At 46.0% G+C, this 22,479-nt stretch overlaps 2 protein-coding genes across 3 annotated transcripts in view; one reads left to right on the top strand and one right to left on the bottom strand.

Moving 5' to 3' along the window:
- The window catches only part of RAD17 (RAD17 checkpoint clamp loader component), a 74,107-nt gene extending 56,519 nt beyond the window's left edge, over positions 1-17,588 (bottom strand). The window contains exons 1-2 of one of the 2 annotated variants that reach the window (XM_069750861.1): positions 17,483-17,588; positions 14,494-14,590 (exon numbers count right to left, since the gene is read on the bottom strand). In XM_069750861.1, the coding sequence (XP_069606962.1) occupies positions 14,494-14,535 (42 nt within the window). In that variant the 5' untranslated portion in view covers positions 14,536-14,590; positions 17,483-17,588. Of the gene's footprint in view, positions 1-14,493; positions 14,591-17,210; positions 17,323-17,482 lie in introns of those variants that run through there. The other variant, XM_069750869.1, reaches the window with a different exon arrangement.
- Positions 17,589-17,776: 188 nt separating this feature from the next.
- AK6 (adenylate kinase 6) overlaps positions 17,777-22,479 on the top strand; it is a 38,052-nt gene continuing 33,349 nt past the window's right edge. The window contains exons 1-2 of the mRNA XM_069750889.1: positions 17,777-17,892; positions 22,147-22,239. Coding sequence (XP_069606990.1) covers positions 17,865-17,892; positions 22,147-22,239 — 121 coding nt within the window. The 5' untranslated portion in view covers positions 17,777-17,864. The remainder of the gene's footprint in view (positions 17,893-22,146; positions 22,240-22,479) is intronic.

Here is a 22,479-nt window from a genome sequence, read left to right as displayed (position 1 = left end):
GCATATGGAGGTTGTCTCTTTGCCCTAAAGGGGAACAGGAAACACAAGAGAGGTTAAAAGCACCTCCCACCTCCCACTCGCCAGTGACTTATAACTGAAACCATAGCACCGGTTTACCTTCTGAGTCCCAGAATTAATCTAGGAAATATAGAGGGTGGGAAATTAGCGCCGTCGTGGAAGGTTCCTAGAAACCGAATTAACGGTAAGAATAATTCTATTTTCTCTAGTCACCTTCCACGACGGCATATGGAGGAATACCAACTAATTGGCACTAGGGAGGGACAACGGCCTGAAGAACCTTGCGGCCGAAGACTAAATCTCTATTGGATAATACATCCAACCTATAATGTTTGGAGAAGGTATGGAGTGACGACCACGTAGCTGCCCTGCAGATCTGCTCTGGAGATGCGCCTGCTCTCTCTGCCCAGGAGACCGACGTAGATCTAGTTGAATGGGCCTTGATTCCTACCGGAGGTAGTTTATTTTGAGCAAGGTAAGCTTCTGTTATGGCTTTTTTAATCCATGTAGCAATGGTACTCTTGGCTACCTTCTTCCCCTTATTTTGACCTGAGGAGTGGACAAAAAGGTTGTGATCAACTCTAAAGGCAAGGGTGTGATCCAAGTAATGTAGCAGGATACGCCTAACATCGAGAGTATTAAATCTTTTTTCCTCAGAGTTTGCAGGATTATTGCAAAAGGTTGGTAGCACTATTTCTTGAGAACGATGGAATTCAGAGACCACTTTTGGGAGGAAAGGGGGATCAAGACGGAGTATTATTGAGTCTTCTCTAACCAGTAGATAAGGTTCTCTAATAGACAAGGCCTGTAATTCACCCACTCTTCTAGCTGAAGTTATAGCTACCAAGAAAACCGTTTTGTAGGCGAGATTTTGTGGGGAACAGGTAGACAAAGGTTCAAATGGTGGACCTGTAAGGCCTTGAAGCACAATATTGAGATCCCATGGAGGAACTATAATTTGCTTCCTAGGGTTTATTCTATTTGCTGAGGTCATGAACCTTTTAATCCAGCGATGTCCTGCTAGATCTTGATCAAAGATGGAACTGAGCGCAGAGACCTGGACCTTCAGAGTACTGGGTTTCAGACCAATTTCTAGGCCTCTTTGTAAAAAGTCTAATATTTTAGGTATATCTGGCCTGAGAGGGTCTGGAGGGTTAGGCAGACAAAAAGATGACATTTTTTTCCAAATTTTATTATAAATAGCATTTGTTACCGGTTTTCTGGATTTTTGTAGAGTAGCTATAACAGGGTTTGATAACCCTTTCGCTCTCAGCACATTGGCTTCAGAAACCACGCCGCTAAATTCCATTTCTGAGGGTCTGAGTGAAGAACTTGGCCCTGAGAAAGGAGATTGACCTTTATCGGTAACATTACCGGTCCGTCCAACTGTAGTTGGATAATCAGGTTGAACCAACTTCTCTTGGGCCAAAATGGAGCAACCAAAATAGTTGGAGTCTTTTCTATCCGAATTTTCCGTAGCACCTTTGCAAGAATCGGGATGGGCGGAAATGCATAAGCCAGATGAAAGTGCCAATCTTGAACTAAGGCGTCTACTGCTCTGGGATTTCCTCTTGGATCCAGGGAAAAAAAATGTTTCTACTTTCACATTTTGGTGAGAAGCAAAAAGGTCGACCTCCGGGAGACCCCATCTGTTTACCAGTAAGTTGAATGTTTGCCGATCCAGACTCCATTCGCCTGGGTGAATATCCTGTCGGCTCAGATAATCTGCCTGAAAATTGGCAGTACCTTTTAGGTGAGTTGCCGTCAGGGACAGTAAGTGTTTCTCGGCCCAGGCAAAAATTCGGGCAGAGATCTTTTTTAGACTGGTGAATTTTGTACTGCCCTGATGTCTGATATGAGCCACCGTGGTCATGTTGTCCGAGTATATCTGGACATGTTGTCCAGAGAGCTGACGATTTGCTGCTAGGAGAGCTTCTTCCACAGCTTTGTGTTCTCGGATGTTTGACGATCTCTCTGATTGACGGGTCCCAAAGACCCTGATAGGGAACATGATTTATCATGGCTCCCCAGCCCCTCTTGCTGGCATCTGATTTGATCGTGGTTAACGGGAATTGAATCCAACTCACACCCCTGCGAAGATTTTCGGATTTCATCCACCACGTTAAGGCTGCTTTCACTCGACCTGGAGTGTGAATTCTTTTGTTTAAAGAGCCAGGACGACCATCCCAATTGTCTAGCACATGGGTCTGGAGAATTCTTGAGTGGGCTTGAGCCCAAGCCACCGACTGAATGCAGGCTGTCATGGAGCCTAATAGCGACATTCCTTCCCGGAGTGTGGGAGATCTCATCTCTTTGTATTTCTTGATCTTTACTACTAATGGTAGTCTGTGATTTTCTGGAAGGAAGGACATCTGTTTTTCCGAGTCCAGAATTACTCCCAAAAACTTTCTGGTTTTTGAGGGTTGAAGCTGGGATTTCTTTATGTTCGGTATCCAGCCCAGAGACTTCAATATCTCTAATGTGGTTGACACATGAGATACCAGGGTCATTTTGGTGGGAGCCACTATCAGCAGATCGTCCAGATAGGGCACTATACAAACCCCTTGTCTCCGAATGAATGACACTGCTTCCGCCATTATTTTGGAGAATACTCTCGGAGCTGATGAGATGCCGAAGGGAAGGACTCCAAACTGATAGTGCTCCACCTGATGATTCCCCTGAATCGCAAACCTGAGATATTTTTTGTGTCTCGGGTGAATAGGGATATGAAAATACGCAACCTTCAGTTCGATTGTCGCCATAAAGGCGTGCTGATCTATTAAAGGAATGGCTGATTTTACAGACTCCATCTTGAATCTTCGATATTTTACATATTGATTCAGACCTTTTAGATTTATGATGATACGTACTTCCCCCGATGGTTTGGGTACCAGGAATAAACGGGAATAATGCCCCTGACCCCATTCTGATTGTGGAACTGGGGAGATCACATTTGATCTTAAAAGGTCTCTGAGACCCAATGTTAACAATTTGTGATCCCTCGTTGAGGGGGTGGTAATTTTTAGACCCTGAGGGGGGGGGGGTAGAAGTTAACTCGATCAATAGGCCCTCCTTGATAACATTGAGGACCCAGTGGGAGCTGGTGATGTTTTCCCACTGATCCACATATTTTGAGAGTCTTCCCCCCACCGGGTCGGAGTCATTGTTTATCTTGCTGGAATGACTGCTGCTGCTGTTGTTGTTGAGGGACGAAGATATTTTTCCCTCTGCCTTTAGCATAGCTCCACCTGCCGGTCTTGCCTTTACCCCTCGGCTGAGAGGGCTGAGACAGTGGGGCACGAAAAAACCGTTTCCTCGGTTGTTTTTGCTCCGGGAGCGCCTTTTTCTTGTCAGTCGCCTTATCCAAAATGTCGTCTAAAGCTGGACCAAACACATAGTCTCCCTTAAAGGGGATGGCACATAACTTGGCCTTAGACGTGATGTCACCACTCCATAGCTTAAGCCAGAGAGCTCTTCTGGCAGAGTTAGAGAGCATTAAAGATCTGGTGGCAATTCTAACGGACTCCAGAGAGGCATCCGCCAGAAACCCAGTAGCCTTATGTAAGATAGGGAGAGAATCCAACATCTCACTTCTAGAGGTACCCTGAGAAATGTGCGATTCTAATTTCTCCAGCCAGCAGGAAAGGGTCCTCGCTACACAGGTAGAGGCGATATTAGCCTTGAGGACAGAAGAAGAAGACTCCCAGGATTTCTTCAGGAGACTCTCAATCTTCCTGTCCATAGGGTCTTTTAGCTGCGACGCATCCTCAAAGGGGAGTGCAGTTCTTTTGGCGACTCTGGCCACCTGCACATCCACCTTGGGAATGTCAAGTTTGACAAGGTCACCTTCTAGAGGAAATCTATGTTTCATCTCAGAAGACATACTAAGGCGCTTTTCAGGAAGTTCCCATTCTTGCGCAATCATATTAACGACATTAGCATGAACGGGGAATCCTGCCTTTTTCTCCGATCTGAGACCACCAAACATATGATCCTGTATGGACTGTGGTACAGGTTCCTCTTCAAGCCCCATAGTGTTACGAACAGCAAACACCAGGTCCTCAATATAATCCGAGGAGAAGAGGTATTTCCTGACCTCAGCCTTAGGGGATGCTGGATTTTCCCAGCCAGTAGATGAAGAAAACGAGTGGTCTGAATCCGAATCAGATTCTACGACCTGAATCTTCCTCTTCTTAGCTGGGGAATGTGGTGGCGGAGGTGGGGGTGGAGGTGTAAAAGCTGCTAAGGAAGATTGTACCTCCTGTTTAACAAGAGAGCGTATCTCATCTAGAAGGGATGGTTGCTCGGCTTTAACTATCCTGTCAGTGCATGGCTGGCAGAGTTTTTTATCCCAGGTAGGAAGGAACTTTGCAGAACAGACCGGACACTTCTTCCTAATAGTAGCTCTAGGGGCAGACTTTTCTCCCTGAAACAGAGAGAGAGAGAAGAATGAGGAGCTACCCCTAAGAAAAACTACCTCCCGGATCCAGACCCTGCGTACTCACAGAAGCAGGGGCAGCGCTGGGCTCTGCAGACGCAGGGCACAAAGAACCATCCATACTGAAGAGATTATAGTCTTACCTTCAGTGGTGATTCAGCAGGCTTTTATGGAGTAGCTCTCCTAGCACCTGCCTCCAGCGATAGGATTTCCCCTCCTCCAGGATCCACGTGTGGGACGCCATATCACTGACACCGCCGCCGGCGAAACCCGGAAGTGCCGGCTTCAGGGAGATACGAAAACCGGAAGTGACGCGCGCGCGACCGCTGACGTCACTTCCAAAACGCCGAACTGAGCAGCATGGAGGGAGGAAGCCGGGAAGCTTCAGAGAGGATCCCGGCTGGGGATCCCGGCTGGGGATCCCGGCCTGCTTTACCCTCGCGGGGGCGCAGGAAGGCCGGGAAGGGTCCCGAGGTACCTGCCAAGCAGGACGACGGGAGCAGCCCACGGAGAGGCACGAGGCGACCCCAGCTGCCCGGCTGAAAAGCAGGTAAGACCTGCAAGAATGACTGTAGTCACCGGCCACTACAGCATATAGGAACCTCTCCCTGTCCCATGGGGAACAGGAAAGACACTGGCGAGTGGGAGGTGCTTTTAACCTCTCTTGTGTTTCCTGTTCCCCATTAGGGCAAAGAGACAACCTCCATATGCCGTCGTGGAAGGTGACTAGAGAAAAAAAAGTTTTGTGATGTAATTTCTTGGTTCAACAGTCACCTTTTTCTTTCTGCTGCAGTAGCACCATGGTAATGGGATTAGGGCTTAGTGTCAGCATCTGTTATTGACACCCTCATTACTAAAGGTACCGTCACATTTAGTGACGCTGCAGCGATCTAGACAACGATGCCGATCGCTTCAGCGTCGCTGTTTGGTCGCTGGAGAGCTGTCACACAGACAGCTATCCAGCGACCAACGATGCCGGTCCCCGGGTAACCATCGGGTTACTAAGCGCAGGGCCGCGCTTAGTAACCCGATGTTTACCCTGGTTACCAGCGTAAATGTAAAAAAAAAAAAAAACACTACATACTTACATTCCGGTGTCTGTCCCCCGGCGCTGTGCTTCCTGCACTGTCAGGGCCGGCTGGCCGTAAAGCACAGCGGTGACGTCACCGCTGTAATCTGCTTTACGGCTGGTCGGCGCTGACAGTGCAGGAAAGCACAGTGCCGGGGGACAGACACCGGAATGTAAGTATGTAGTGTTTGGTTTTTTTTTACATTTACATTTTACATTTACACTGGTAACCAGGGTAAACATCGGGTTACTAAGCGTGGCCCTGCGCTTAGTAACCCGATGTTTACCCTGGTTACCAGTGAAGACATCGCTGAATCGGCGTCACACACGCCGATTCAGCGATGTCTGCGGGAGGTCCAGCGACGAAATAAAGTTCTGGACTTTCTGCACCGACCAACGATGGCACAGCAGGATCCTGATCGCTGCTGCCTGTCAAACTCAACGATATCGCTAGCCAGGACGCTGCAACGTCACGGATCGCTAGCGATATCGTTCAGTGTGACGGTACCTTAAGCAGATAAGTAAACACAAACACACACATTGTCACCAGCCTATGTAGGATTGTTAACAGAATGAAAGTACATAGGCTGTAGCCAGACAGCAAACGTTAATTAAAAAAAAAAAAAAAAAAATTGCATGGGCTCCTGCATAATTGTAATAACCAGCAGAGGGAAAGCTGATGGCTGAGGGCTGATAATATTCTTGGAAGGAGCCAATAGCCATAAAGGTTCCCAGGCTATTAATATCAGCTCACAGCTGTTTGCTTTTGCTTTAATGGCTAGCTTACAGTGGGACCCCGGAAAAAAATTGACATAGGGTCTCCCTATAAAATGTAACCAGCAAAGGCTAGTCAGAAAGCTGTGGGCTGACATTAATAGCCTCGGAAGGGGCCATAGATACTGGCCTCTTCCAGACTAAAAACATCAGCTCTCAGCCGCCCCAGAAAAAGTGCATCTATAAGATGCGCCAAATCTGGCACTTAGCCTCTTCTCTTCCCACTTGCCCTGTAGCGGTGGCAAGTGGAGTTCATATTTGTGGGGTTGATGTCTTTGTATTGTCAGATGACATCATTCCACAGGTTAGTAATGGAGAGGTCTATAAGACACCTATCCATTAGTAACCCCATAGTCAAATTGTATAAAAACACAGACACCCAGAATAAAGTCCTTTATTTGAAATAATGACACAGGCTCCTTTAATGAATCTTAACCCCTTCATGACCCAGCCTATTTTGACCTTAAAGACTTTGCCGTTTTTTTGCAATTCTGACCAGTGTCCCTTTATGAGGTAATAACTCAGGAACGCTTCAACGGATCCTAGCGGTTCTGAGATTGTTTTTTCGTGACATATTGGGCTTCATGTTTATTTGTGATAAAAACGGAAATTTGGCGAAAATTTCGCAATTTTCACATTTTGAATTTTTATTCTGTTAACCCTGCTGTTCTGTTAGGTCAAAAATGACCGTTTTTGAAATTCTATAATGTTATAAAAATTCAGCGTGTGATTCTGAGACTTGAGGCTCCCTGACTTTTCGTCATTAGGGGGGTACTCTGTGTGGGATTTTTTTTTTTTTTTTAATTTTTGTTTACTTTATTTGGTACAATTTTTTTTACACTTGTACTGTTCGGTCAAAAATGACCGATAGGCCTTTATTCAGCTCTCCAGACAATTTTTGACAAAAATAAAGGTGCTATCACCTCATTTTGAACTATATATTGCATCTACTACTATTTATCAATGTATCTGACTACTTTTGGTCATAAAAGATTTACACATACCAACATTTTCAAGTTGCGATACAGCCGACGGATTCGCTTCCAGTATAGCTATGCGCAATTTATTTCACTGGTTTTTATTTACCCTGCTGTTCATATAGATCTAGTTCCATTTAGTTGTCAACATTTCATATTGTAAATCATGATTTTCTGATTTTCCATGTGTTTGCTGGTTGTACAGTATTACACTGTGCAATGCTGTCCTAAGCAGAATTCACCTAAAGTGTTGTACTGTGAGCTTTTTCCTGCTGCAGGGTGGTGTCTGCTCTGATCTTATCTGTAGACAGATAACATAGCAGTGTAGAGTTTCAGTTCAGCTGGAGACAACACAGAGTGAGCAGAGGTTCAGACGTCAGAGCTCTGAAGTCCCATTTTTACAGGTATGTTACAGATAAATTATTCTTTTATTCTAAAATTATTCAATATTCTCACTGCTGTGATAAAATGGATGATAGGGGGTTAGCATTAGGGTTGTGTAGACTCAATGTCTGCTTATGAGTACATATTCTCACTGCTGTGATAGAATGGATGATAGGGGGTTAGCATTAGGGTTGTGTAGACTCAATGTCTGCTTATGAGTACATATTCTCACTGCTGTGATAGAATGAGTGCATGCCTCATTTTTGTTTGCGACGCTCCAGCACCATAATCACAGGGCATATCTCAATGTGTGACGGGACGTTATTGTGTGTATTGTTGCGAAATTGTTTTGATTTTAATTTTCATTCATTGTTTATGGATATATTTTATTTTTTCATTCAACAGTGATGCCTTACAGCATGAGAAGAAGACACTTCACCCAAGCTGAATTGGAGGAGTTTATAAACGACTCCGATACAGACGAGGATGTCCCACCTGAAAATGTCTCCGAAGAGGAGGACAACATTAGTGAGGATGAAGATATTGCCAAGAACTCGGATTCTGAGGGTGAATCTGATGTAGAAACCCCGACAACCGGTCTGACGCAAGAAATCAATTCAAAAAACAAAGATGTCGTTTGGAAATTGCAGCCTCCTGCTCCGACTGGTAGAAGGTCTTCATCAAATGTCATCACAGATACTCCAGGTCCCACTAGATATGCAATTGCTAGAATTGATGACATTCAATCGGCATTCCTATTATTCATAAATATAGCCATGCAAAATATACTTATCCAAATGACAAACATTGAGGGAAAAAAGGTTTATGGCGATAAATGGAAGAACTTCGATGTGACGGCTATGAATGCTTACATCGGGTTACTTCTATTAGCTGGAGTATACAAATCATATGGAGAGTCCACTAAAAGTTTGTGGAATTCGGAAACGGGGTGCCATATATTTAGGGCCACTATGTCTTTAGAAAGATTCCACGAAATTTCCAGAGTTCTACGGTTTGATGACAAAACGGATAGATCTGAAAGAAGAAGCACAGATAAACTTGCCCCAATTAGGGATTTGTGGAGTAAATGGGTCGAGATACTCCCAAAATGTTATAATACCGTAGAAAATGTCACTGTTGATGAGCAGCTGGTGTCATTTAGAGGCAGGTGCCCATTCAGGCAATACATTCCAAGTAAACCAGCAAAATACGGTATAAAAATCTGGACTCTGTGTGACAGTAAAACATCATATGCTGCAAATGTTCAAGTATATATTGGAAAAAACCCTCTAGAAAGACCTGAAAAAAACCAAGGCATGAGGGTAGTTTTGGACTTGACCCATGGACTCAAAGGGAGAAACGTTACCTGTGACAATTTCTTCACATCCTACCAATTGGGGCAGATGTTACAAAAAAACAATATAACTATGCTGGGTACTGTACGAAAAAATAAACCTGAACTTCCACAGGGTATCCTCAATAAGAGAGACGTACACAGTTCAATGTTTTATTTTACAAAGGTCGTACGTTCCCAAAAAAAATAAACAAGTTATCCTCATGAGCACCATGCACCATGATGCAAAAATAAGTGAGAGAGATGACAGAAAGCCAGACATGATTCTTCACTATAACGCCACTAAAGGTGCTGTTGACACATTAGACCAGCTTGTAGGCACGTATACATGTAAAAGAAAAACAAATAGGTGGCCTATGATTCTCTTTTACTACCTGATCGATGTATCTGCCTATAATGCCTTTGTATTGTGGCGGGAAATAAACCCCAAATGGCAAGATAAAAAATTACACAAACGACGGCTTTTTATTGAGGAATTGGGGAAGTCTCTCACTAATCCATATGTAAAAACACGGCCACGAAATCCAAGAAATGAGAGTGCAGAAAAAGTGGCCCGACAAATTCGAGAGCATGGTGGAGACGGCGAGCCAACAGCTTCGACCACCACTGATACTGAAACGGCTTCCACCATCGCAACCAGCTGCAAGCGAAAAAGAGGCTCATTCTGTCCAACGTCCAGTAACCATAAATCTAATATTATGTGTTGCAAATGTGCAAAATACTTGTGCAAGCGTCATGTAAATTATACATGTGATCAATGCAAGTAATACAATGATCGCATTTATCATTTGTTTTTGACAAAAAACCTTTTTTTTTAAAAAAAGTTTGTATATAGTTTAGAATAAAGAAAAGTTTTTATGTGCAATATGAAGCAAATATTGCAAAAAATGTTAATTTATTTGATTCAAAAAATAAAAGTTTTTGATTTAATTTTTCATCTGATTATTGAAAACCATGTTCACATACAGTAAAACAATGCAACAGGTAATCAAATAACACTTGAATTAGGTACAAATCACAACTTTGTTAGGTCCGGTCAAAAATGACCGGGAACAGTATAAGTGTATAAAAAACAACGTTTTTTGCCATTTTATAGAGAAAAAAGCTTTTTTTTTTTTTTTTTTTGCCTTTGAAAAAAGTATATCTACATAATGTTTGATATTATTACTTATAGTTAACATTTAGATCAAGATTTTTTTTTTATCTGCAAAAATAATCAATTTTTACAAAAATCGAAAAAATACCATGTTCCCTTTTGGATATAAAAAAAATATAAAACAAGCTTTGTATTTATTTTTTTTTCTGGTATTTGAACAACCATCTTCACAAGCAATATAATAGTGCAAAAACGGTTTTGAAAAACCACTTAGATTAGCTAAAAATGATTATTTTATAAGGACGGTCAAAAATGACCGGGAACAGTACAAGTGTATGTGAAATCTAAACAGAACAGCAGGGTTAAACTAGAGAGTTATGTGACACAAAATAGTTAATAAATAACATTTCCCACATGTATACTTTACATCAGCACAATTTTGGAAACAAAATTTTTTTTTGCTAGGAAGTTATAAGGGTTAAAATTTGACCAGCGATTTCTCATTTTTACAACGAAATTTACAAAACCATTTTTTTTAGGGACCACCTCACATTTGAAGTCAGTTTGAGGGGTCTATATGGCTGAAAATATCCAAAAGTGACACCATTCTAAAAACTGCACCCCTCAAGGTACTCTAAACCACATTCAAGAAGTATATTAACCCTTCAGGTGCTTCACAGCAGGAGAAGCAACATGGAAGGAAAAAATGAACATTTAACTTTTTAGTCACAAAAATTATCTTTTAGCAACAATTTTTTTATTTTCCCAATGGTAAAAGGAGAAACTGAACCACGAAAGTTGTTGTCCAATTAGTCCTGAGTACGCTGATACCTCATATGTAGGGGTAAACCACTGTTTGGGCGCACGGCAGGGCTTGGAAGGGAAGGAGCGCCATTTGACTTTTTGAATGAAAAATTGGCTCCACTCTTTAGCGGACACCATGTCACGTTTGGAGAGCCCCCGTGTGCCTAAAAATTGGATCTCCTCCACAAGTGACCCCATTTTGGAAACTAGACCCCCCAAGGAACTTATCTAGATGCATATTGAGCACTTTAAACCCCCAGGTGCTTCACAGAAGTATATAACGCAGAGCCATGAAAATAAAAAATAATTTTTCTTTCCTCAAAAATGATTTTTTAGCCTGGAATTTCCTATTTTGCCAAGGGTAATAGGAGAAATTGGACGCCAAATGTTGTTATCCAGTTTGTCCTGAGTACGCTGATACCCCATATGTGGGGGTAAACCACTGTTTGAGCGCACGGCAGGGCTCGGAAGGGAAGGCACGCCATTTGGCTTTTTAAATGGAAAATTAGCTCCAATTGTTAGCGGACACCATGTCGCGTTTGGAGAGCCCCTGTGTGCCTAAACATTGGAGATCCCCCACAAATGACCCCATTTTGGAAACTAGACCCCCAAAGGAACTAATCTAGATGTGTGGTGAGCACTTTGAACCCCCAAGTGCTTCACAGAAGTTTATAATGCAGAGCCGTGAAAATAATAAATACGTTTTCTTTCCTCAAAAATAATTATTTAGCCCAGATTTTTTTAATTTTCCCAAGGGTAACAGGAGAAATTTGATCCCAATATTTGTTGTCCAGTTTCTCCTGAGTACGGTGATACCCCATATGTGGGGGTAAACTACTGTTTGGGCGCATGCCGGGGCTCGGAATTGAAGTAGTGACGTTTTGAAATGCAGACTTTGATGGAATGCTCTGCGGGTGTCACGTTGCGTTTGCAGAGCCCCTGATGTGGCTAAACAGTAGAAACCCCCCACAAGTGACCCCATTTTGGAAACTAGACCCCGAAAGGAACTTATCTAGATGTGTGGTGAGTACTTTGAACCCCCAAGTGCTTCATAGAAGTTTATAATGCAGAGCCATGAAAATAATAAATACGTTTTCTTTCCTCAAAAATAATTATTTAGCCCAGAATTTTTTATTTTCCCAAGGGTTACAGGAGAAATTAAACCCCAAAAGTTGTTGTCCAGTTTCTCCTGAGTACGCTGATACCCCATGTGTGGAGGTAAACCACTGTTTGGGCACAAGTCGGGGCTCAGAAGTGAAGTAGTGACTTTTGAAATGCAGACTTTGATGGAATGGTCTGCGGGCATCACGTTGCATTTGCAGAGCCCCTGGTGTGCCTAAACAGTAGAAACCCCCCACAAGTGACCCCATTTTAGAAACTAGACCCCCCAAGGAACTTATCTAGATATGTGGTGAGCACTTTGAACCCCCAAGTGCTTCACAGACGTTTACAACGCAGAGCCGTGAAAATAAAAAATAATTTTTCTTTCCTCAAAAATGATGTTTTAGCAAGCATTTTTTTATTTTCACAAGGGTAACAGGAGAAATTGGACCCCAGTAATTGTTGCGCAGTTTATCCTGAGTATGCTGGTACCCCATATGTTGGGGTAAACCACTGTTTGGGCACACGTCGGGGCTCGGAATTGAGGGAGCACCATTTGACTTTTTGAATACGAGATTGGCTGGAATCAATGGTGGCGCCATGTTGCGTTTGGAGACCCCTGATGTGCCTAAACAGTGGTAACCCCTCAATTCTACCTCCAACACTAACCCCAACACACCCCTAACCCTAATCCCAACTGTAGCCATAACCCTAATCACAACCCTAACCACAACCCTAATTCCAACCCTAACGCTATGTGCCCACGTTGCAGATTCGTGTGAGATTTTTCAGCACCATTTTTGAAAAATCCGCGGGTAAAAGGCACTGCGTTTTACCTGAGGATTTACCGTGGATTTCCAGTGTTTTTTGTGCGGATTTCATCTGCGGATTCCTATTGAGGAGCAGGTGTAAAACGCTGCGGAATCCGCACAAAGAATTGACATGCTGCGGAAAATACAACTCAGCGTTTCAGCGCGGTATTTTCCGCACCATGGGCACAGCAGATTTGGTTTTCCATAGGTTTACATGGTACTGTAAACCTGATGGAACACTGCTGCGAATCCGCAGCGGCCAATCCGCTGCGGATCCGCAGCCAAATCCGCACCGTGTGCACATAGCCTAATTCTAAAGGTATGTGCACACGCTGCGGAAAATGCTGCGGATCCGCAGCAGTTTCCCATGAGTTTACAGTTCAATGTAAACCTATGGGAAACAAAAATCGCTGTACACATGCTGCGGAAAAACTGCACGGAAACGCAGCGGTTTACATTCCGCAGCATGTCACTTCTTTGTGCGGATTCCGCAGCGGTTTTACAACTGCTCAAATAGAAAATCGCAGTTGTAAAACCGCAGTGAAATGCGCAGAAAAAACGCGGTAAATCCACCATAAATCCGCAGCGGTTTAGCACTGCGGATTTATCAAATCCGCAGCGGAAAAATCCGCAGAGGACCAGAATACGTGTGCACATACCGAAACCCTAACCCTAGCCCTAACCCTACCCCTAACCCTATTCTAACATTACATTAGTGGAAAAAAGAAAAAAAAAATCTTTATTTTTTTATTGTCCCTACCTATGGGGGTGACAAAGGGGGGGGGGTCATTTATTATTATTTTTTTTTATTTTGATCACTGAGATATAATCTATCTCAGTGATCAAAATGCACTTTGGAACGAATCTGCCGGCCGGCAGATTCGGCGGGCGCACTGCGCATGCGCCCGCCATTTTGGAAGATGGCGGCGCCCAGGGAGAAGACGGACGGACCCCGGCAGGATCGGTAAGTATGATGGGGTGGGGGGGGGCATGGGGGGGGGGAATCGGAGCATGGGGGGTGGATCGGAGCGCGGGAGGGGTGGAACGGAGCACGGGTGGGTGGAACGGAGCACGGGGGGGGTGGAACGGAGTGCAGGGGGGGGTGATTGGAGCACGGGGAGGGTGATTGGAGCACAGGGGGAGCGGACATGAGCACGGGGGGAGCGGAGCACAGGACAATTACCCCTGTCAGTGTATCACCGGCGGCCAGGTAGAGCAGTCACATCCCCCGATGTGACTGTTCTATATGTGAGATTGCCATGGGACACTCTGGATTACGTGGACTACTGCGGACAGGTAAGTATATGGTGATTTTGTTTTTTTCCCCTATGATTTTTGTGCCATTTTTTTTTACTATCGTTCTCCGGTCATTTCTTTTCACTCCATTGAATAAGAAAGAAAACACTAGCATTTTTAAGTACAATGACAGTGTGCTACAAAAATGCCCGGGAGTCTTTCAAGCTTTCCTATTGACATATATTGTTAAGTATAGAGCGTCTTCTGAGTAGAAAATGCCTGAAGAATAGTCGGCTCACTTTTATCCACGTGGTGGTTTTAGAAACCTGAAGTGGTTAAAAGATGTTCAAAAGCCTGAAGTATGCACGGAAGATACAGAATTTAAATGCAATCTAAAAATTCTTATAACATTAGAAAGCCGACTCATTACCTTAGCAGAAGAGACTTTCCTTCTGCAAGATGTCTTTGACATTATAAAGTTGTAAAATTCCCATCAGCTCAGCGCTGCATGATATGTGGGGTCTGCACTATAACAAGGAAATGAGACATTCATGTATAAATGTGTTAATCAAAAACAAAAAACATGACATGGCATACATCAATATAAACAAGTTATCGCCGCTGTACTGTATACCCAACAACTAAGAACGGGGCAACTTGTGTCCATGGGCAAAAGGAGATGATTGAGATGGCGTGTTATGCATATGCCCACCGGCTCCAAACAAGTCTATGACACTAAAGATAAAGCATTATGCTGCGCTCGACTCTGGTCAGTGTCAGATGAGATTGGAACAGCAGGGCTAACCTTTAATATGTTCAATGTCAGATTTGAATGAATCGGCGGGGAGTATGAGCAACTCTCCATTCATTCCCATTTTGCTGAAGATCAATGCAGACACTGCACATAGGAGGGCAGACAGGGTGCGTGTGCAAAGCGCATGCGCGGGATTACAGCACCAAACAGGTCAGTGTGATGCTGATGGGAGGGGGAACCATAATAATGAAGTCAGGAGGCAGGGATATCTTCCAGGCAGCGCACACCCCGGAGCTTGGGAGAAATCATTAGCATATAACATTATAAATACATGTCTCAAGATCTACCGCAGCTATGAGGCATACAGGCAAGACTGGTGTAACATTCTATTACCTGTGTGCCCATAGTAATAGATCAATATCATCCAGGGGTGACAGATTCCCTTTAAAAGGATAATCAGTATCTGATCAGTGGAAATCCAAGATTTTCCAAGGCAGAGCGCAGCAGCCTCCTGATGCTGTGCAGAGAATAAGGCTATGTGCACACGTTGCTGTTTTTACTGCGGATCCACAGCGTTTTTGACGCTGCGGATCTGCACCAGTTTTCCATGTGGTGTACAGTACCATGTTAACCTATGGAAAACAAAAACCGCTGTGCACATGCTGCGGAAAAAAAACGACCGGAAACGCAGCGGTTTATTTTCCGCAACGGTTTATTTCCCGCAGCATGTCAATTTTTTGTGCATAATCCGCAGCGGTTTTCCATCTGCTCCAATAGAAAACTGCACATGGAAAACCGCAGCAGAATCTGTATTAAAAATCGCGGTAAATCCGCAGTAAAAACCGCAGCATTTTTTCACTGCGGATTTTGCAAATCCGCTGTGGAAAATTCCGCAATGGAATCCACAACGTGGTGTGCACATTGCCTAAGGCCACGTTGTATTTTCTATACATCCCCTGATTGTGAGCGGTAACAACATCCACTTTAGCACCAGCTTTTCAGAGTGTAGCAGTGCCTTGTTTTAGGGATTGCAGATGGTTCCAGAAGTCAGACCTTCACTTATCAGACAAAATTAAAAAGGCGCGTCGGGGCTTTTTTTTTTTTTTAACTGTTCTGATAACAACCTGAGTGTCCTCCATGTGTGGGTAATATGTTTCCCTATAACTATTTTGTAAATTATGCCTACTTTGCCTGAGACATTATCCAGTTGTACATTTATATGACATTTGTCTAATACTAACTTCTTACAACTCATGGTTGTTAAATGTCTTTTCTAAAATGTACTATTTTTGAACCATTTATATTCCGCATTCTCAGGTATCTAAATATCTGCCTCGAGCGTTTTTTTTTCTTGTGATTACTTCCACCGATGTCAGTGTTCTGTCCCACAAATAACGCACAACTGGGTTGGTTTTTACCTGATGGAAGGTGCCTGAGCAAAGTGTAATGTCAGCGGTCTGCACGCTTGTGCTAGTTCTCAGGTTCCCTGGACCTGTCTGCCCGTACTTGCCTTGTGTGCCTGTATTTCAGCCATGCCCGCCAGCACTTACCTACCGGTCTGTATACCAGCCAGCACCTGCCGTGCCAACCTGTACACCAGCCATACCAGCCAGCACTTACCTACCGGTCTGTATACCAGCTGTGCTCACCTGTATACCAGCCTGCACTTGCCGTGCCCACCTGTACACCAGCCATACCAGCCAGCACTTACCTACCAGCCTGTATACCAGCTGTGCTCACCTGTATACCAGCCTGCACTTGCCGTGCCCACCTGTACACCAGCCATACCAGCCAGCACTTACCTACCAGCCTGTATACCAGCTGTGCTCACCTGTATACCAGCCTGCACTTGCCGTGCCCACCTGTACACCAGCCATACCAGCCAGCACTTACCTACCAGCCTGTATACCAGCTGTGCTCACCTGTATACCAGCCTGCACTTGCCGTGCCCACCTGTACACCAGCCATACCAGCCAGCACTTACCTACCAGCCTGTATACCAGCTGTGCTCACCTGTATACCAGCCTGCACTTGCCGTGCCCACCTGTACATCAGCCATTCCAGCCAGCACTTACCTATCAGCCTGTATACCAGCTGTGCTCACCTGTATACCAGCCTGCACTTGCCGTGCCCACCTGTACACCAGCCATACCAGCCAGCACTTACCTACCAGCCTGTATACCAGCTGTGCTCACCTGTACACCAGCCAGCACTTACCTACCGATCTGTATACCAGCTGTGTCAACCTGTATACCAGCCTGCACTTGCCATGCCCACCTGTACACCAGCCATACCAGCCAGCACTTACCTACCAGCCTGTATACCAGCTGTGCTCACCTGTACACCAGCCTGCACTTGCATTGCCCACCTGTAAGCATACCAGCCTTGCCTACCTGTGCCTGTATGCCAGCCGTGCCCGGATCGTACATGTCCATGATATGTCATGTCAGCAGCCGTTACCTCAGTTATTATAGCTCCTGCCAATTACCACACAGCGCTCTTCTCAGCTCAGTGCATGTGTATAAGCGAGGGGTGGGACTTGTAGTTCCACAGGTGTAAACCAATGTAACTAGAGAGCAGGCAGTGTATATAGGCGCAATGTCACCTCCTCCTCCAGCCCCGGCTGGTTCATTCATTGCAGACAGAACTCCATCCGGGCACTCACCTCCGAACACCACAACAAATCGCCTCCTGTCTGCAGTAACGGTTTGCCGTGCAGTAAGTGCTCACCCTGCCAGCGCCTCACATCAACGTCACCGACGCAGACAGACAGCAGCTACTGGTGGTGAAGCCAGCGGCGCCATGTTTGATGTGGGCAGAAATTTGCTTTATTGGTTCCTCTGTATAATCCATATCGTAAATATCGCGCTATGATAATTATGAGGCCAGGATGTTATTTATGTATTTTTGACACTACAGTAATGATATCTAGGTTGATGATGCAGGCCTCAGCTGTGACGTCACGTCGCCCCGCCTCCAGTATGTGTAAGGATACAACGTGCGTGACTGGTGCTGCACGTGACCGAGCGAGATAGATCTGTGTGACCATGAGGCGCCCCAATATCCTGCTGACTGGTGAGTACTGGCCCAACCCCAACCTACTGCTGCCAGGAGAGCAGATTACACCCATATACTGCCCAGTCCCCAACCTACTGCTGCCAGAAGAACAGATCACACCCATATACTGCCCAGTCCCCAACCTACTGGTGCCAGGAGAGCAGATTGCACCCATATACTACCCAGTCCCCAACCTACTGCTGCCAGGAGAGCAGATTACACCCATATACTGCCCAGTCCCCAACCTACTGCTGCCAGGAGAACAGATTACACCCATATACTGCCCGGTCCTCAACCTACTGCTGCCAGGAGAGCAGATTACACCCATATACTACCCAGTCCCCAACATACTGCTGCCAGGAGAGCAGATTACACCCTTATACTACCCAGTCCACAACCTACTGCTGCCCGGAGAGCAGATTACACCTATATACTGCCCTGTCCACAACCTACTGCTGCCAGGAGAGCAGATTACACCTATATACTGCCCAGTCCACAACCTACTGCTGCCCGGAGAGCAGATTACACCCATATACTGCCCGGTCCACAACCTACTGCTGCCAGGAGAGCAGATTACACCTATATACTGCCCAGTCCACAACCTACTGCTGCCAGGAGAGCAGATTACACCTATATACTGCCCAGTCCCCAACCTACTGCTGCCATAAGAACAGATTACACCCATATACTGCCCAGTCCACAACCTACTGGTGCCAGGAGAGCAGATTGCACCCATATACTGCCCAGTCACCAACCTACTGCTGCCAGGAGAGCAGATTACACCTATATACTGCCCTGTCCACAACCTACTGCTGCCAGGAGAGCAGATTACACCTATATACTGCCCAGTCCCCAACCTACTGCTGCCATAAGAACAGATTACACCCATATACTGCCCAGTCCACAACCTACTGGTGCCAGGAGAGCAGATTGCACCCATATACTGCCCAGTCACCAACCTACTGCTGCCAGGAGAGCAGATTACACCCATATACTGCCCAGTCCCCAACATACTGCTGCCAGGAGAGCAGATTACACCCATATACTGCCCAGTCCCCAACCTACTGCTGCCAGGAGAGCAGATTGCACCCATATACTGCCCAGTCCCCAACCTACTGCTGCCATGAGAGCAGATTACACCCATATATGCTGCCCAGTCCACAACCTACTGCTGCCAGGAGAGCAGATTGCACCCATATACTGCCCAGTCCACAACCTACTGCTGCCCGGAGAGCAGATTACACCCATAAACTGCCCGGTCATCAACCTACTGCTGCCAGGAGAACAGATTACACCCATATACTGCCCGGTCATCAACCTACTGCTGTCAGGAGAACAGATTACACCCATATACTGCCCGGTCCTCAACCTACTGCTGCCAGGAGAGCAGATTACACCTATATACTGCCCGGTCCTCAACCTACTGCTGCCAGGAGAGCAGATTACACCTATATACTGCCCAGTCCTCAACCTACTGCTGCCAGGAGAGCAGATTACACCCATATACTGCCCGGTCCCCAACCTACTGCTGCCAGGAGAACAGATTACACCCATATACTGCCCGGTCCCCAACCTACTGCTGCCAGGAGAGCAGATTACACCCATATACTGCCCAGTCCACAACCTACTGCTGCCAGGAGAACAGATTACACCCATATACTGCCCAGTCCCCAACCTACTGCTGCCAGGAGAGCAGATTACACCTATATACTGCCGAGTCCCCAACCTACTGCTGTCAGGAGAACAGATTACACCCATATACTGCCCAGTCATCAACCTACTGCTACTGAGGACTGGGCAGTATATGGGTGTAGTCTGCTCTCCTGGCAGCAGTAGGTTGAGGACTGGGCAGTATATGGGTGTAATCTGCTCTCCTGGCAGCAGTAGGTTGGGGACTGAGCAGTATATGGGTGTAATCTGCTCTCCTTGCAGCAGTAGGTTGTGGACAGGGCAGTATATGGGTGTAATCTGCTCTCCTGGCAGCAGTAGGTTGGGGACTGGGCAGTATATGGGTGTAATCTGCTCTCCTGGCAGCAGTAGGTTGTGGATTGGGCAGTATATGGGTGTAATCTGCTCTGCTGGCAGCAGTAGGTTGATGACTGGGCAGTATATGGGTGTAATCTGTTCTCCTGGCAGCAGTAGGTTGTGGACCGGGCAGTATATGGGTGTAATCTGCTCTCCTGGCAGCAGTAGGTTGGGGACTGTGCAGTATATGGGTGTAATCTACTCTCCTGGCAGGCAGTAGGTTGATGGCTGGGCAGTATATGGGTGTAATCTGCTCTCCTGGCAGCAGTAGGTTGATGACTGGGCAGTATATGGGTGTAATCTGTTCTCCTGGCAGCAGTAGGTTGAGGACTGGGCAGTATATGGGTGTAATCTGCTCTCCTGGCAGCAGTAGGTTGGGGACTGGGCAGTATATGGGTGTAATCTGTTCTCCTGGCAGCAGTAGGTTGATGACTAGGCAGTATATGGGTGTAATCTGTTCTCCTGGCAGCAGTTGGTTGATGACTGGGCAGTATATGGGTGTAATCTGTTCTGGCAGCAGTAGGTTGAGGACTGGGCAGTATATGGGTGTAATCTGCTCTGCTGGCAGCAGTAGGTTGATGACTGGGCAGTATATGGGTGTAATCTGTTCTCCTGGCAGCAGTAGGTTGTGGACAGGGCAGTATATGGGTGTACTCTGCTCTCCTGGCAGCAGTAGGTAGGGGACTGGGCAGTATATGGGTGTAATCTGTTCTCCTGGCAGCAGTAGGTTGTGGATTGGGCAGTATATGGGTGTAATCTGCTCTCCTGGCAGCAGTAGGTTGGGGACTGGGCAGTATATGGGTGTAATCTGCTCTCCTGGCAGCAGTAGGTTGTGGATTGGGCAGTATATGGGTGTACTCTGCTCTCCTGGCAGCAGTAGGTTGAGGACTGGGCAGTATATGGGTGTAATCTGCTCTCCTGGCAGCAGTAGGTTGAGGACTGGGCAGTATATAGGTGTAATCTGCTCTGCTGGCAGCAGTAGGTTGATGACTGGGCAGTATATGGGTGTAATCTGTTCTCCTGGCAGCAGTAGGTTGTGGATTGGGCAGTATATGGGTGTAATCTGCTCTCCTGGCAGCAGTAGGTTGAGGACTGGGCAGTATATAGGTGTAATCTGCTCTGCTGGCAGCAGTAGGTTGATGACTGGGCAGTATATGGGTGTAATCTGTTCTCCTGGCAGCAGTAGGTTGTGGACCGGGCAGTATATGGGTGTAATCTGCTCTCCTGGCAGCAGTAGGTTGGGGACTGGGCAGTATATGGGTGTAATCTACTCTCCTGGCAGGCAGTAGGTTGATGGCTGGGCAGTATATGGTGTAATCTGCTCTCCTGGCAGCAGTAGGTTGATGACTGGGCAGTATATGGGTGTAATCTGTTCTCCTGGCAGCAGTAGGTTGAGGACTGGGCAGTATATGGGTGTAATCTGCTCTCCTGGCAGCAGTAGGTTGGGGACTGGGCAGTATATGGGTGTAATCTGTTCTCCTGGCAGCAGTAGGTTGATGACTAGGCAGTATATGGGTGTAATCTGTTCTCCTGGCAGCAGTAGGTTGAGGACTGGGCAGTATATGGGTGTAATCTGCTCTGCTGGCAGCAGTAGGTTGATGACTGGGCAGTATATGGGTGTAATCTGCTCTCCTGGCAGCAGTAGGTTGGGGACTGGGCAGTATATGGGTGTAATCTGTTCTCCTGGCAGCAGTAGGTTGTGGATTGGGCAGTATATGGGTGTCATCTGCTCTCCTGGCAGCAGTAGGTAACCTACTGCTGCCAGGAGAGCAGATGACACCCATATACTGCCCAGTCCTCAACCTACTGCTGCCAGGAGAGCAGATTACACCTATATACTGCCCAGTCCTCAACCTACTGCTTCCAGGAGAGCAGATTACACCCATATACTGCCCTGTCCCCAACCTACTGCTGCCAGGAGAGCAGATTACACCCTTATACTGCCCAGTCCCCAACCTACTGCTGCCAGGAGAACAGACTACACCAATATACTGCCCAATCCACAACCTACTGCTGTCAGGAGAGCAGATTACACCTATATACTGCCCAGTCACCAGCCTACTGCTACCAGGATAAACGAGTGCACCTATATACTGCCATGCATACCTTTTCACGTAACGTGAATATTTGCTTTGGATTTTAATGTGGAACATTCTCTAAATCTCATCCATTCTCCTGAGACAGCCTTATCATTCTGCAATAAAATCCTCACAATGTGAACATATCCTAACACTTGTCATCTTTCAGGTACGCCAGGTGTTGGTAAGACAACTCTGGGCAGAGAGCTGGCAGAGCGAACTGGTCTGGAATATGTCAACATCGGAGATTTGGCAAAAGAAGGTGCGTTTTATTATATAGAGGTGGTAATGTACCGTATATACTCGAGTATAAGCCGAGATTTTCAGCCCATTTTTTGGGGCTGAAAGTCCCCCTCTCGGCTTATACTCGAGTCATACCCAGGGGTTGGCAGGGGAGGGGGGGCGGGGGCTGTGTAATTATACTCACCTGCTCCTGGCGCGGTCCCTGCGGTCCCTACTTCTTCCAGCGCTGCAGCTTGTTCCTGTACTGAGCGGTCACATG

The sequence above is a fragment of the Ranitomeya imitator genome, chromosome 1 (assembly GCF_032444005.1).
Source record: "Ranitomeya imitator isolate aRanImi1 chromosome 1, aRanImi1.pri, whole genome shotgun sequence".
NCBI lineage: Eukaryota > Metazoa > Chordata > Amphibia > Anura > Dendrobatidae > Ranitomeya > Ranitomeya imitator.
The sequence above is the reverse complement of the archived record's forward strand: the minus strand, read 5'-3'. Positions and strand labels throughout refer to the sequence as shown.